This window comes from Mobula hypostoma, chromosome 7 (assembly GCF_963921235.1).
Source record: "Mobula hypostoma chromosome 7, sMobHyp1.1, whole genome shotgun sequence".
Lineage (NCBI taxonomy): Eukaryota > Metazoa > Chordata > Chondrichthyes > Myliobatiformes > Myliobatidae > Mobula > Mobula hypostoma.
Genome location: NC_086103.1, coordinates 63,126,281 through 63,139,931, shown reverse-complemented (window position 1 = coordinate 63,139,931; position 13,651 = coordinate 63,126,281). Strand labels below are relative to the sequence as shown.

At 42.5% G+C, this 13,651-nt stretch overlaps 1 protein-coding gene across 2 annotated transcripts in view; it reads right to left on the bottom strand.

Moving 5' to 3' along the window:
- Positions 1-13,651, bottom strand: part of LOC134349354 (prenylcysteine oxidase-like) — a 45,360-nt gene that overhangs the window by 17,443 nt on the left and 14,266 nt on the right. For both annotated transcript variants that reach the window (XM_063053536.1, XM_063053535.1), the window contains exons 3-4: positions 11,525-11,699; positions 9,952-10,163 (exon numbers count right to left, since the gene is read on the bottom strand). In XM_063053536.1, coding sequence (XP_062909606.1) covers positions 9,952-10,163; positions 11,525-11,699 — 387 coding nt within the window. The remainder of the gene's footprint in view (positions 1-9,951; positions 10,164-11,524; positions 11,700-13,651) is intronic.

Here is a 13,651-nt window from a genome sequence, read left to right as displayed (position 1 = left end):
GCTTCAGAGAAATGCACGTTCCATATAGTACAGATTCATGGGTTAACTTCTTATTAATAGAAATTTAAATTAAAGGATTATATCAAGGTCAATGTTGAAAATTGTATTCCTTTGTTTATGTCAGCTATTTTAACCAGCAGAGGTTAGTACTGAAGAACAAGACAGATATATCAAATATACAGCACTGCTGAAATTCAGTAACTTTGTCTGCAAAAGTAATAATGATAAATGCACTAACATATCTGTAGAAAGGATATTTTAGAATCTAGAAATTTAAGTGTTAGTAGAAAGCACTTCAAGTTCAAAGTGCTTCAAAGCATTGGAGATCAAACTGCACCCAGATGGATCTTGGGGCGGGTCTTTTATCAGAACTTTTAAGTGTGAGGGAGCTTGTATATTAAAAGCATATTTTGGATTTGGGGAGCCTGGTGGTTGTAGAATGGGATGCTAAGTTTCTGTAGTACAACTTGTGATTATATAGTCCTTTAAATGTCATGTATTGCTTCACAGCTGTACAAGTGAGGCAGAAGTTGCAACAAAAGCCGAAAAGGACAGCTGGTCAAACACTTTGTCAAAAAAGCAAGAGATTTAGACTAAAAGGAAAGGAAGGAGATTTTCAGGTTTGATATCTGGAGAGCAACAAGCATGGTCAAAAGAGGGATGTTAAAGATGTCAGGGCTGAAAAAAAGCAAAGTTCTGAGGAAAAGAGGAGCTGCTATATTCCCCTGAATGCAGGTTTGTGTGGGCCTGTGGTTCTACTGATTTAATAAATGGGCTGCATTTAGTACAGACTTGAGAGCAGGCCTTGTTTGAATCTGCACTAATTAGTTGCATGCAAAACCTCCACCATGAAACACACATTAAACACCCAGATCCAAAGCTATTCATTACGATGATATTCAAGTGACTATAAAACTGACTTCAATTAATGAAGCAAATGAACAGGAGCTATTATCACCACATGCTCCAAATTATTTTAGTTTTACAATATTCACTGTGCCCACCCTGCCCTCTGAAACAAAATTTGCAGTTCAACTGCAGGAAAAAGATGCAGATCAATATTAAAGTTGAACCAAAAATGAATCTTATTAGAGAGTTTGGTTTGCCCAGGTTCATCCACACATTAAAAAAATGCACAACAAAAAGTAGTTGCATCTCAGTCTGGTGTAGCAACTGATCTTCTCTGGACAGATGGAATCTGCAGAATTGTAAACGCTATCCAGTCCCGTTCTCCCTTCCATCAGGTAGGTGTTTCTTCGTAGTGTGTTGCAACAGGAAGGCTTATGGTATTGTCAAGGGTGCCTTTTTTTTAAAAGTTTACTTAGAAGCTGTGGAATTGGTCTGCTGGGAGTAACTTTCAGAGTTAGACCTTCAGTATATTGAAGTCACTTCTATAAAACATCCTGCTAAGTCTCCTAGTCATATGCCAATTCTAATTATCACAGGAAATGTTAATTAGCACTAAGACACAAGCAATCAGTGTTAGGAACTCTGTTCTGTTTGCTCAGCCAGGTTTGAAGTTGGTACTTTTTAAAATGCAGCCTTGTCTTTCCTTCACTGTAGTCTGTTGGAAAGGTTTAGCAAATGAGTAAGTAATGCTAGAGTTTACAACATTGGATATCCAGGCTGGAATTCAGAATCCAGGTTGGAATTGCAGAATTACATGAGAAATTCAAAATTAAAAGTAGGAACAGACAGCCACACAGTCCTTCAAGCCTGTTCCACTATTCATGAAGATTTCTGTTGAACCTATTCTATACACATTAGTACTAATAATAGTCATAAAACCAGAACTTCAGTGATCTGTAACATAAACAGGCTGGACTTGACTGCTTGGTTTCTGTGAGCTCCTTTTCTTCCTCTGTCGGTAACAGATGTAGGATTGCATTGATTATAGAGCTGGGAAAATACTTGGCCCTGAAATTCCTCTGTACCCTGGAAGGCACACCAAAGGCCACTTTGTGCAAGGCCACTCCAGCAGTCAGATCTTCTCAAAGCCCAAGGTGTTATAGAGTAATATAACACTCAGCCCATCTAGTTCATGCCGACTAAGATTCCCATCGAAGCTAGTCTCATTTGCCTGCATTTGGCCCATGCCTCTCAAAACCTTCCTATGCACGTAGCTGTTGAAGTAACTTATTTATGTTGTTATTGTACCTTCCTCAGGTACGTCATTCCACATCCTGAGCACTCTCTGAGCGAAAAAGTTGCTCTTTAGGTCCTAGTAAAATCTCTAACCTCTCAACTTAAAACTGCACTCTCGAGTTCTTCATTCCTCAATTTAGGGAAAAAGAATGTGTGAAACATGGCAGTAACTCTGTGCAGAAATAATAAGGTTGATTCATAATCCAATAAAGAAACACTCATCTGTCAACTTTTATGTTTTAGCTGCTAAGTATATTTCTATGAGAAAGGAAGCTTTAAAAGGAATTTGATGCCAGGAATAGAATTTCTGTTACAAATTACTATGTAGCACAGAACAAGATCATTTGCTGATAAGGAATACAGCAAAGCAATAAACATTACTGATTCTTGCCCTATACTGTAGATGTACCCACTATAATTCAGAAAAGCTGTGCAGTGGGTTATGTCTGAAGTCCAATTCATTGCTGGGTTAAAATTTTGAAGATTCTCAAAATGAGAGCAAAAGAAATATAAAAAGAGTGCATATGGATATTGGCACCCTCTCAAGGTCAAAACCTGTAGAGTAGAGCTACTAGGACTTGATGTTTCAATCCCTATGGTAAGTCAGCACTCTCGATATTGGCAGTGGGCTTGGAGTGGTGACAAGGAGGGAGGGTAGGTACGTCATCGGGGTCATCAGGTGGGCACCCTCCTTCTTTGACATTTCATTGATAAGCCCATGACATCTCCAGAGGGCTCAACGGTGCTACCTGGCGTCCCAGATACACCCCCCTCAGTTCCATACCCTCCTGTCTTCATCTTGCAGCCCAGTTGTTGTCTTTCCTTTTAATCTAAATCCAATTGCTGCTTTCTTCTGCTACATTTGACAAGGACTTGATTGCTTGTTGGAGGGAGTGACCCCTCACCCCCATCTTCCTCAATAGACTGGTTGTAGATGTAGCAACGAATCCCCTGCATCCCACTTCTACAGGGAAAATCTTGGTCTTCCAGCCATTCTGGGCAGCTTCAGTTGCCAGTTCAAAGTACTTGGTCTTTTTCCTCTCATCAGCTTCTTCGACACCATCTTCCCAAGGTAATGTCAATTCCACAACATATGCCAGCTTGGCTGCTGTGGACCACAGGACCTTGTCTGGCCAGAGTGTTGTAGCCGTAATGTCTGGGGGAAACATAAGCTTTTTTTCCAAGTCCACGTCCATTTTCCAATCCCAAGCAACCTGCAGAATGCTTACATCTTTTGATGTTTTATTATGCACTGGAGGTTGGCCTGCTGGTACAAATCATGTGATGTGGACATTTCCTCCCGATGTTTGTGGGAGAGCATTTGTGGTGATTCGCCTCTGTTCCAAGATTGATTGCCAGCTGTCTGAGAACTTGGTTATGCCACCAAGTGTACTGCCCCTGGGTGAGGCTCGTGGTACATCTTGTTAAAATGTGCCTTAGTGATCCAGGTGCTTGACAAAGAGAGCAAGAGGGGTCTTCTCCCCACCACTGGTTCAGGTTCTGGGGTGTGGGTAGGAGGTCATAAGTGGCTCTGATGACAAAACTTAGCCGAGATCCCTCCATCTCCCAGATGTCACGCCAGCTAAGTTTCCTCTTTTCCAGGCTCTCCTAATTAGTCCATTGGCCCTGCTTGGCCATTGAGACGGCCCTGGCATTTCACTCTGCCTTCTCCTGTCTTCTCAACTCCTCCACCAAGAGCCGTCTCTTCTGCACTGATGTTGCCTTGTGCCATCGAGGAGCCTTTGGGACAAGCCCGAGCCTGGCTCTCCCATGTTGGACTTGGCCAACCACATCCCTGAAGCGAAGAGCAGACTTAGCACTCTGAACAGCTTCAGATGGGGCCCTCTTTCTCCCCGTTGTCACACGGGGGCGGGGGGGGGGAACGCTGTTTGAATAACAGTATCTTCAGATTCAGTGAGTGTCATGACCAACCTTGCTTTGGTGCATTAGAATCCTTCCACAAGACTTGCAATTGGTAATTCCAATTTGCCGTTCCCGTACAGTCCAATAGGACTAAAGCATCGCGGAAATCCAAGCCACTGTTTTACATGTGTGCTCTTATCAATCCTGCTGATGGGGATTTCATACACTGTTAAAGGCCACATAAGTCCTGGGAGTATGCCGAACTGGAAGCACCACAGCTTGAGTTTTCCTGGCAGCCAGGTCTCGTTGATGCGAGCTATGTACATGATAGTATCCTGAATATACTGAACTCAGATCTTGGCCCAACTGTGAACCCAGGTACAATCTGATTAATTATATACTTAATCCAACAAGAGATTAAGCACTTTACCATCACCAAATTCCCTGCTATTAACATTCAAGCAAATCATAGTGGACCAGTTCTCAAAATACAAGAGCAGACCGGATGCTAGATACTTTGCATCAAAGATTCATCTCTTCACTTGCTGCCATCTTTACTACATAGGCCAGGAGTGTGCTGGAATACGGCATACATTTCAAATGCTGCTCAACCTACACTTATGAAGCTCAACACTATCAAGGAGAGAGAAGCTTGGTTGATTGGCTCCATCTGCATTCCCTCCACCACCTGTACACCACAGCTGTAGAGCATATGGCAGTCCAGCATTGCCACCAGCTGCACTTGACCCAAATCCCTGCTGGATTCTAACCCATCAGCTTCTCAGACAGTGCATTATATATCTGATCATTCACTGAAAAAGAGATATTCCTCATGTTGCTTCTGTTTTTTCCCTCTCCAATATCTGCCTGCTGGCTACTCATCCTCCCATGAATCAGAATCTCTTTCCTATTAACTGTTCGATAAAGCGGAAATATACTTCCTTTATAATTTTATGTGGTGTACAATCTGTTATTTCTGGCTGACTGACAATTCTGTATGGGCAGCACTTACACAGCATTCGCTCAAATTGAGATTTCTTTAATCAGAACATCACAATGTTCCTGTTTGGTTGAACCACTAATCATACCAACCCTAGACGTATATTGTTTATGAAAGGTGGCTTTCTCACCTCTGCATCCCGTGGCTGTTAACAGAGTTGGCCAAGTTTATATACGAGCCTGGTGAGAGGGTTACATACACAAAATGCGGGAAGAAATCAGCAGGTCAGGCAGCATCTAAGAAAAAGAGTACATAGTCGGCATTTCAGGCTGAGACCCTTCTTCAGGACTGAGAAGGAAGGAGCGAGACGCCTGATTTAAAAGTTCCCACCTTTTATGGGGAAAGAGGCTAGCTGGAAGGTGATAGGTGAAGCCAGGTTGGTGGGAAAGGTCAAGGGTTGGAGAAGAAAGAATCTGATAGGAGGGGAGAGTGGACAGTAGGGGAAAGGGAAGGAGGAGGGGACCCAGGGGAAGTAATAGGTCAGAGTGGGAAATGGAGGAGGGAAGGGGAGTTTTCCAGAATAGGAAAAACTGAATTATTGGCTGTGAAATTTGGAAGGCAAAAAGGAAGGTGAGATTTTGTTTAAAACTTTGCTGCCCTAGTAAGGTAAATGGGAGCTAAATCACGAATTCACTTAGGTTGGATTTGTGAATACAAATCACCCTTTAAGCTTAATTGAAAGCCCACAGTAAATCACATCTGTCCTTGAAAGGACAGCAGAGGTAAACCATGAAAGCATTTCTTCTGCTGTTTCTACCAATTGACAGATATATACTGCTAGCCAGACAAAGTCTGGCTAGACAGAAGGTCACCTAAGACAGGCCCTCTCAGTTCTACATTTGTCTTGGTGCAGGTGGCAGTACAAAAAGTTTGGACAGTTTTCCTTTCAGACCCAGTGAAGGGATAGGCATGACAGGAGTTCAGAAACAGAAAACGAGTAGTGCTGCCCTGCTAGGCAAAAAGAAATTAATCGGAGAAGAAACTGGTCTTTAAACAATTCTGCTGAAATAATAAAAAGAAAAAAATCAGTTCAAAGGACATCACAACCAATCACTTAACAGTGTTTTAAGCCCGCATGACTTTCCCTAAAGAAATGTAACACTTTTGTGGGCCTTCAAAGGGCCACGTGCACTGCACAAACACCATTGTCACAACCTGAAAACAGTCCTATGTGGGGAACAGGGACGAAGGTAGGAGAGGAGAAAAGCCAGCTTCACTGATAGGGGACTCGAGGCTTTTACTAGAGATCACCATAGGAGCACACTTCTCTGTCCAAGTTAATAACTATACAATCCTAAAGAAAGATTGGAGATTTCTGCCAGAAGAGGAATCTATCTGAAAAGTCTATACTTTAGGAAAGACTGCAATGCTCACGTGCCCTAGTGTATGCTTCTGTGAGGTAGTAGAAAAATAGATGAAGTGTTGTGCCTGGAGCTTGGGTCCGTTCATCAGCACAAAGATTGCAGCAGTCTGTGGGATGTGCAGCGATCTTGTATTGAAGCAGTCGAGAATGGGGAAGACCATTAACTGCAGGACCTGGCTAAACGACAAGTGCTGGTCTATATTTGAGGTCACAGATCTCGGCAAGTGTGGTCTTGATCCTCAGAGAAGTTTACGAAGGACCATGTTTCAGTAGACGCTTGACGGATATGGTAAGCCCTTCTCTGTTTCCTGCCACATACATCCCTGTGACCGATACCTGAGGCCTTGCCTGTCTCCATGCCATTCAGCGAAAGAGAGATGGGTGCAGGCAATAATCACTGTTGGTATTTTTTTCTAAAATATTGTTAAATATACAAAGAAAGTTCAACTTTAAAGGAAAGCAACAAGACTGCAGAGTACCATGGAGCAGCCTGGCAAAAGTTTTCTTGAGCTTTAAACAGCTTTATTTCAGGACAAACAGCATCAACAAAAGTGAGTGGTCTTGTAAACAAAGATTGATGTCACCCAGACCTGCCAGTTTGGGGGGAAAAGACAAAAGGCGCACTCAGAGAGTCCAAAATCTACCATGGACAGAATTATGGTAAATTTAATGTTTAGACATCAGAAATAGAAACATAGAAAATAGGTGCAGGAGTAGGCCATTCGGCCCTTTGAGCCTGCACCGCCATTCAGTATGATCATGGCTGATCATCCAACTCAGAACTCTGCACCTGCCTTCTCTCCATACCCCCTGATCCCTTTAGCCACAAGGGCCATATCAGACTCCCTCTTAAATATAGCCAATGAACTGGCCTCAACTGTTTCCTGTGGCAGAGAATTCCACAGATTCACCACTCTCTATGTGAAGAAGTTTTTCCTCATCTCAGTCCTAAAAGGCTTCCCCTTTATCCTTAAACTGTACCCCCCTCGTTCTAGACTTCCCCAACATCAGGAATCATCTTCTTGCATCTAGCCTGTCCAATCCCTTTAGAATTTTATACGTTTCAATAAGATCCCCCCTCAATCTTCTAAATTCTAGCAAGTATAAGCCTAGTTGATCCAGTCTTTCAACATATGAAACTGCTGCCACATCAAACTTGTCAATGGAACCAACAAGCCTGGAAATGAGAATTCTGTCAACTCCTCATCAAACCATTTTCAGACACACAACATACTTGTTCAATGCTGTGAAAACAAACGCCTAGGCCTATGTGTTATAAAGCACAAAGGGTACAAGACGTATTTCAAAGTTCAAAACACAAAGTAAATTTATTACCAATATCACCATGTACTGTACTAACCTGCGATTCATTTTTTGTGGGCATTCACGGTAAAACACAAGAAATACAATAGAATCAATGAACAACTACACACAAAGACTGACAACCAATATGCAAAAGAATGCAAACTATGCAAATGAAAAACATAAATAAATAATAAAGAATATTGAGAACATGAGTTGTACAGCCCTTGAAAGCGAATCCAAAGGCTGTGCAATCAGTTCAGTGTTGAGGTGAGTGAAGTTTTCCATCCAGGTTTATGAGCCTAGTCGTCGTAGGGTGGTAACTGTTCCTGAACCTAGTGGTGTGGGACCTCCTTCCCGATGTCAACAAGAAGACAGCATGGCCTGGATGGAGGTGTCTTTAACGATGGACACTGCCCTCCTGCGCAGCGCAACTTGTAGATGTGCTCAATGGTGGAGAGGACTTTTCCTGTGACGAGCTGGTTCTTGTCTGCTTTTCCATTCTTGGGCACTGGCGTTTCCGTACCAGGCCATGATGCAACCAGTCAGAATACTTTCCACCATGCATCCATGGAATTTTGTCAAATTTTCCCCAAAATAAAACTGAAATGTATTAACGTGTCAGTGGTGCAGTCTGTAGAGCACATCCAAATCTAGAATCTACCCCTGAGTATTGAGGTACTTAATGAATACTTTACTTCAGTATTCACTGTGGAAAAGGATCTTGGTGATTGTAGTGATGACATGCAGCAGACGGAAAAGCTTGAGCATGTAGATATTAAGAAAGAGGCTGTGCTGGAGCTTTTGGAAAGCATCAAGTTGGATAAGTTGCCGGGACCAGATGAGATGTACCCCAGGCTACTGTAGGAGGCGAGGGAGGAGATTGCTGAGCCTTTGGCGATGATCTTTGCATCATCAAAGGCGACAGGAGAGGTTCTGGAGGATTGGAGGGTTGCAGATGTTGTTCCCTTATTCAAGAAAGGGAGTAGAGATAGCCCAAGAAGTTATAGACCAGTGAGTCTTACTTCAGTGGTTGGTAAGTTGATGGAGAAGATCCTGAGAGGCAGGATTTATGAACATTTGGAGAGGGCAGGTCGTGCCTTACAAGCCTGATTGAATTTTTTGAGGATGTGACTAAGTGAACTTGGCCTTTTCTCCTTGGAGCAACGGAGGATGAGAGGTGACCTGATAGAGGTGTCTAAGATGGCATTGATCATGTGGATAGTCATAGGCTTTTTTCCAGGGCTGAAATGGTTGCCACAAGAGGACACAGCTTTAAGGTGCTGGGGAGTAGGTACAGAGGAGATGTCAGGAGTAAGGTTTTTTTTAGATGCAGAGAGTGGTGAGTGCGTGGAATGGGCTGCCGGCAACGGTGGTGGAGGCAGATATGATAGGGTCTTTTAAGAGACTTTTGGATAGGTGCATAGAGCTTAGAAAAATAGAGGGCTATGGGTAAGCCTAGTAATTTCTAAGGTAGGGACATGTCCAGCACAACTTTGTGGGCCGAAGGGCGTGTATTTTGCTGTAGGTTTTCTATGTTTCTATTGTAAACAGCCAACTCTGCTCTTACTGGATGGCAGGAGATAGAAGGCACAAATGCACCAAAATGGGTGTCAGGGTAATGCCATCAGAAGAAATCCAGGTTCATTCCAGAGCAGAGCTCCAGTGCTGTCTACGTGGGGCTGCCTGCTCACCCTCTTATGACTATGTGGGGTTGCTTGTCCTCCAGGTGCTCCATTTTGTTCCCACATCCTGAAGGCAGGTGGGCAACTTAGCTGGTGAAGATGAATTATAGAACCTCCAGAACTTTGATGTGAATATGGGGAGAATACAAATGGAATTCACATTTAATTTGCACAAATACTAGGTGGCTGATCATCAGCTTAAATTCAGTGGGCCACGTCACCCATTTCTATCCTGCATCTATCTCTGATTCTTAAAAGTCTAACTATTAAAAGAACACAGGTCACCATTAGTAAGAAATCTTAATTATAATAGATATTGGTTTACCATGCCCCCAGATTAAGACTATTAAATGAGCAATGTTTTAATTTCTACTGCATTGTTTCAACTTTCCACAACCGGAATAATTTTGCCAGTATAATATTTATACTTGGGACTATAATATTCAGCTGCAATATTCTCCTGCACCTTTATTAAATGAACAATATTTTAAATACTGTAAATTATCCTAACACCAGTATTGAATGTATTGTACAGCTTTTAATACCTGTTAAACAATGGTGTGTCAACTAATCAGATACAAAGGGATACATACCAACAAATGCCGGAATGGATGCGGATTGGCCATAGTTGACTCTGGTAACCGCAGTAACTATTTCATCAATGAAGCGCTGAGTGATTCCCAGTTCCTGCAGGGTCTCTGTCACAGAGCGCTGTGTCAGATTAATGTAACGTTCGCCACCCAATGATTGCAACATCTCTTCCACTGTACTGAATGCATAGCCATGAGCTTGATACTTGTAAATCCTGTGCCAACAATTATATTATAGAATTAAACGACTTCTTTTTCATCCAGTAACTTCAGACTTAACTGATTGTTACCTTACTTGTAACAGGTCATATTCTTTTTATGACATTATTATTGATTGTTCAGAAACATCAAGTCTAGAATTACTCAGCAGGTCAGGCCTCAACTGTCTGTAAAGAAGTTCCCTTGAACAATTGTAGATTTTTTCGCCTAGCAAGTTTACCCCAGAAATAACCTATCCTGCATTACTACATGATGGCAACTGCAAAGTCAACTACCAATGGCACAGAAGGAAAACTCAAAAGCCAAAAACAACAGACAAGTGACAATTTTGAAACAGAAGGTGTTACCAATCGTAGTGACCATTCTATTTCTGACAAAGGGTCACAAACCCAGAACATGGACTATTTGATGCAGACAGATGCTGTCCAATTTCCTGAACCCTTTGTTATTCAAGAGACAAGCGACTGCAGATGCAGTAATCTGGAGCAAAAATCAAACTGCTGGAGAAACTCAGCAAGTCATGCAACATCGATGGAAGCAAGCAGATGGTTGATGTTTCAGGTCAAGAACCTGCATCAGGGCCTGAACCTTCCGCAGATGCTAGCTGACCCATTAAGTTCCTCCAGCAGTTTGTTTTTCCTTTTGTTATTCCATCTGCTCTGTTCTATCACAGGCCTGTGTTTTGTTCTTCTGCCCTCCACCACTGTACAAATTCCATACTTGCTCAAAATCTAATGTCCTAATTCAGAATTGAAGCATTAACTTTGTTTCTCTTGCCACATTTGCAGCCTGTCTTATTTTTCCAGCAATTAAATCCCTGCCATTTTATTTATTTATTTAGATATAACATAGAACAGGCCCTTCTGGTCCTTCGAACTGTACTGCCCAGCAATCCCCCAACTTAACCCGAGCCTAATCACGGGCCAATTTACAATGACCAATTAACTTACCAACTGGTACATCTTTGGATTGTAGGAGGAAACCGCAGCAGCCGGAGGAAACCCATGCAGTCACAGTGAGAACGTACAAACTCCTTACAGGAAGTGCTGGGAATTGAACCAGGGTGCTAGCACTGTAAAGTGTTGTGCTAACCACTATGCTACTGTGCCATCCCATTTCACTGCTATTTGCAGCATAGTCTATACCCTCATGCATTACACCTGCCTTAACACAATAAAAAGTACTTGGTGGTATATCCAAATACTATGGAAAACAAAATATTGATGCAAATTTTCTCTTCCAGTGAACTTGTAAGAATAGGTGGGGTGAAAATTGCTCCAAAGTGGAGACCTGCGCATTTCATGCGTTGTACTTCGAAACCACAGTTGGTATCACAATAATTACACAATGTCCATACCTCATAAACTTTTCGAATATTTCTTCTACCCACATCTGCAAGCGGAGTAAACCAAACCCATACCGCCACCACAGTTTAAACAGGTCCTGGAGATACCAGTCAGTTTCTTCAAACACAAACTGCTCCCCATTGAAGATTGCCACTTTCTCTGGAACGCTTTTTCTGTGCTTTAGTCCTTAGATGGAGAGAGAAAGAAAGAAATTAACAAACAACAAACTATGTTGAAAGATGTCAGTTAGATCAAAACTGATAACTCATATGAGGCACTCTTGACCTATCGCTCAAGAACATTTAATGACAAAAATGACTTGTTACTTGTTGCACATGTAAGGCAGCAAGCAAGTAAAGATCCCATGTCCAACACCTGCTTGTGTGTTCTGTGCTGGGATGATAGTAGTGGGCTTGGCATTATGGATTGGAGTTGGGGAGGAAGTTACATTGACCTGGCTCTATAGTTATCGAAGGACTCTAAGTTTTATTCAACAGTTAACGTTCCCAGCATAGGAAGTGGAGAAGGGCCAAAAACTGACAGAAGGAAAGACAGGTTTCAAATCGAACAATTTTTGCCGATAAGCTTATTTTGGTTAGGAGTAAAAAAAAATCACAAAGTACTGCCTTTATCATCAAAATGTATCGGTAAGGAAACATGTATATCTCAAAGAATATCAAATGAAAATTATTTTTGTATATATAAAAGTGTGTATGGAACTGGAGGAAATAGCAGAGGTACTTAATGAATACTTTACTTCAGTATTCACTATGGAAAAGGATCTTGGTGATTGTAGTGATGACTTGCAGCAGACTGAAAAGCTTGAGCGTGTAGATATTAAGAAAGAGGATGTGCTGGAGCTTTTGTAAAGCATCAAGTTGGAGAAGTCACACACACAAAATGCTGGTGGAACGCAGCAGGCCAGGCAGCATCAATAGGAAGAGGTACAGGCGATGTTTCGGGCCGAGACCCTTCATCAGGACTACCTGAAAGAAGAGATAGTAAGAGATTTGAAAGTGGGAGGGGGAGGGGGAGATCCAAAATGATAGAAGACAGAAGGGGGAGGGGTAGAGCTAAGAGCTGGAAAGTTGATTGGCAAAAGGGATACAAGGCTGGAGAAGGGAGAGGATCATGGGATGGGAGGCCTAGGGAGAGAAAAAGGGGGAGGGGAGCCCAGAGGAAGATGGAAAGCAGGCAAGGAGTTATAGTGAGAGGGACAGAGGGAGAAAAGAGAGAGAAAAAAGGCAAAAGTTGGATAAGTCACCAGGACCGGATGAGATGTATCCCAGGCTACTGTGGGAGGAGAGGGAGGTGATTGCTGAGCCTCTGGCGATGATCTTTGAATCATCAGTGGGGACGGGAGAGGTTCTGGAGGATTAGAGGGTTGCGGATGTTGTTTCTTTATTCAAGAAAGAGAGTAGAGATATCCCAGGAAATTATAGACCAGTGAATCTTACTTCAGTGGTTGGTAAGTTGATGGAGAAGATACCAAGAGGTGGGATTTATGAACATTTGGAGAGGTATAATATGATTAGGAATAGTCAGCATGGCTTTGTCACGGGCAGGTCATGCCTTACGAGCCTGATTGAATTTTTTGAGGATGTGACTAAACACATTGATGAAGGAAGAGCAGTAGATGTAGTGTATATGGATTTCAGCAAGGCATTTGATAAGGTAAGGCTTATTGAGCAAGTAAGGAGGCAAGGGATCCAAGGGGACAATGCTTTGTGGATCCAGAACTAGCTTACCCACAGAAGGCAAAGAGTGGTTGTAGACGGGTCATATTCTGCATGGAGGTCAGTCACCAGTGGGGTGCCTCAGGGATCTGTTCTGGGACCCCTAATATTCGTGATTTTTATAAATGAACTGGATGAGGAAGTGGAGGGATGGGTTAGTAAATTTGCTGATGACACAAAGGTTGGAGGTGATGTGGATAGTGTGGAGGGCTGTCAGACATTACAGCGGGACATTGATAGCATGTAAAACTGGGCTGAGAAGTGGCAGATGGAGTTCAACACAGATAAGTGTGAAGTGGTTCATTTTGGTAGGTCAAATATGATGGTAGAATATAGTATTAATGGTAAGACTCTTGGCAGTGTGAAGGATCAGAGGGATCTTGGGGTCCGAGTCCATAGGAC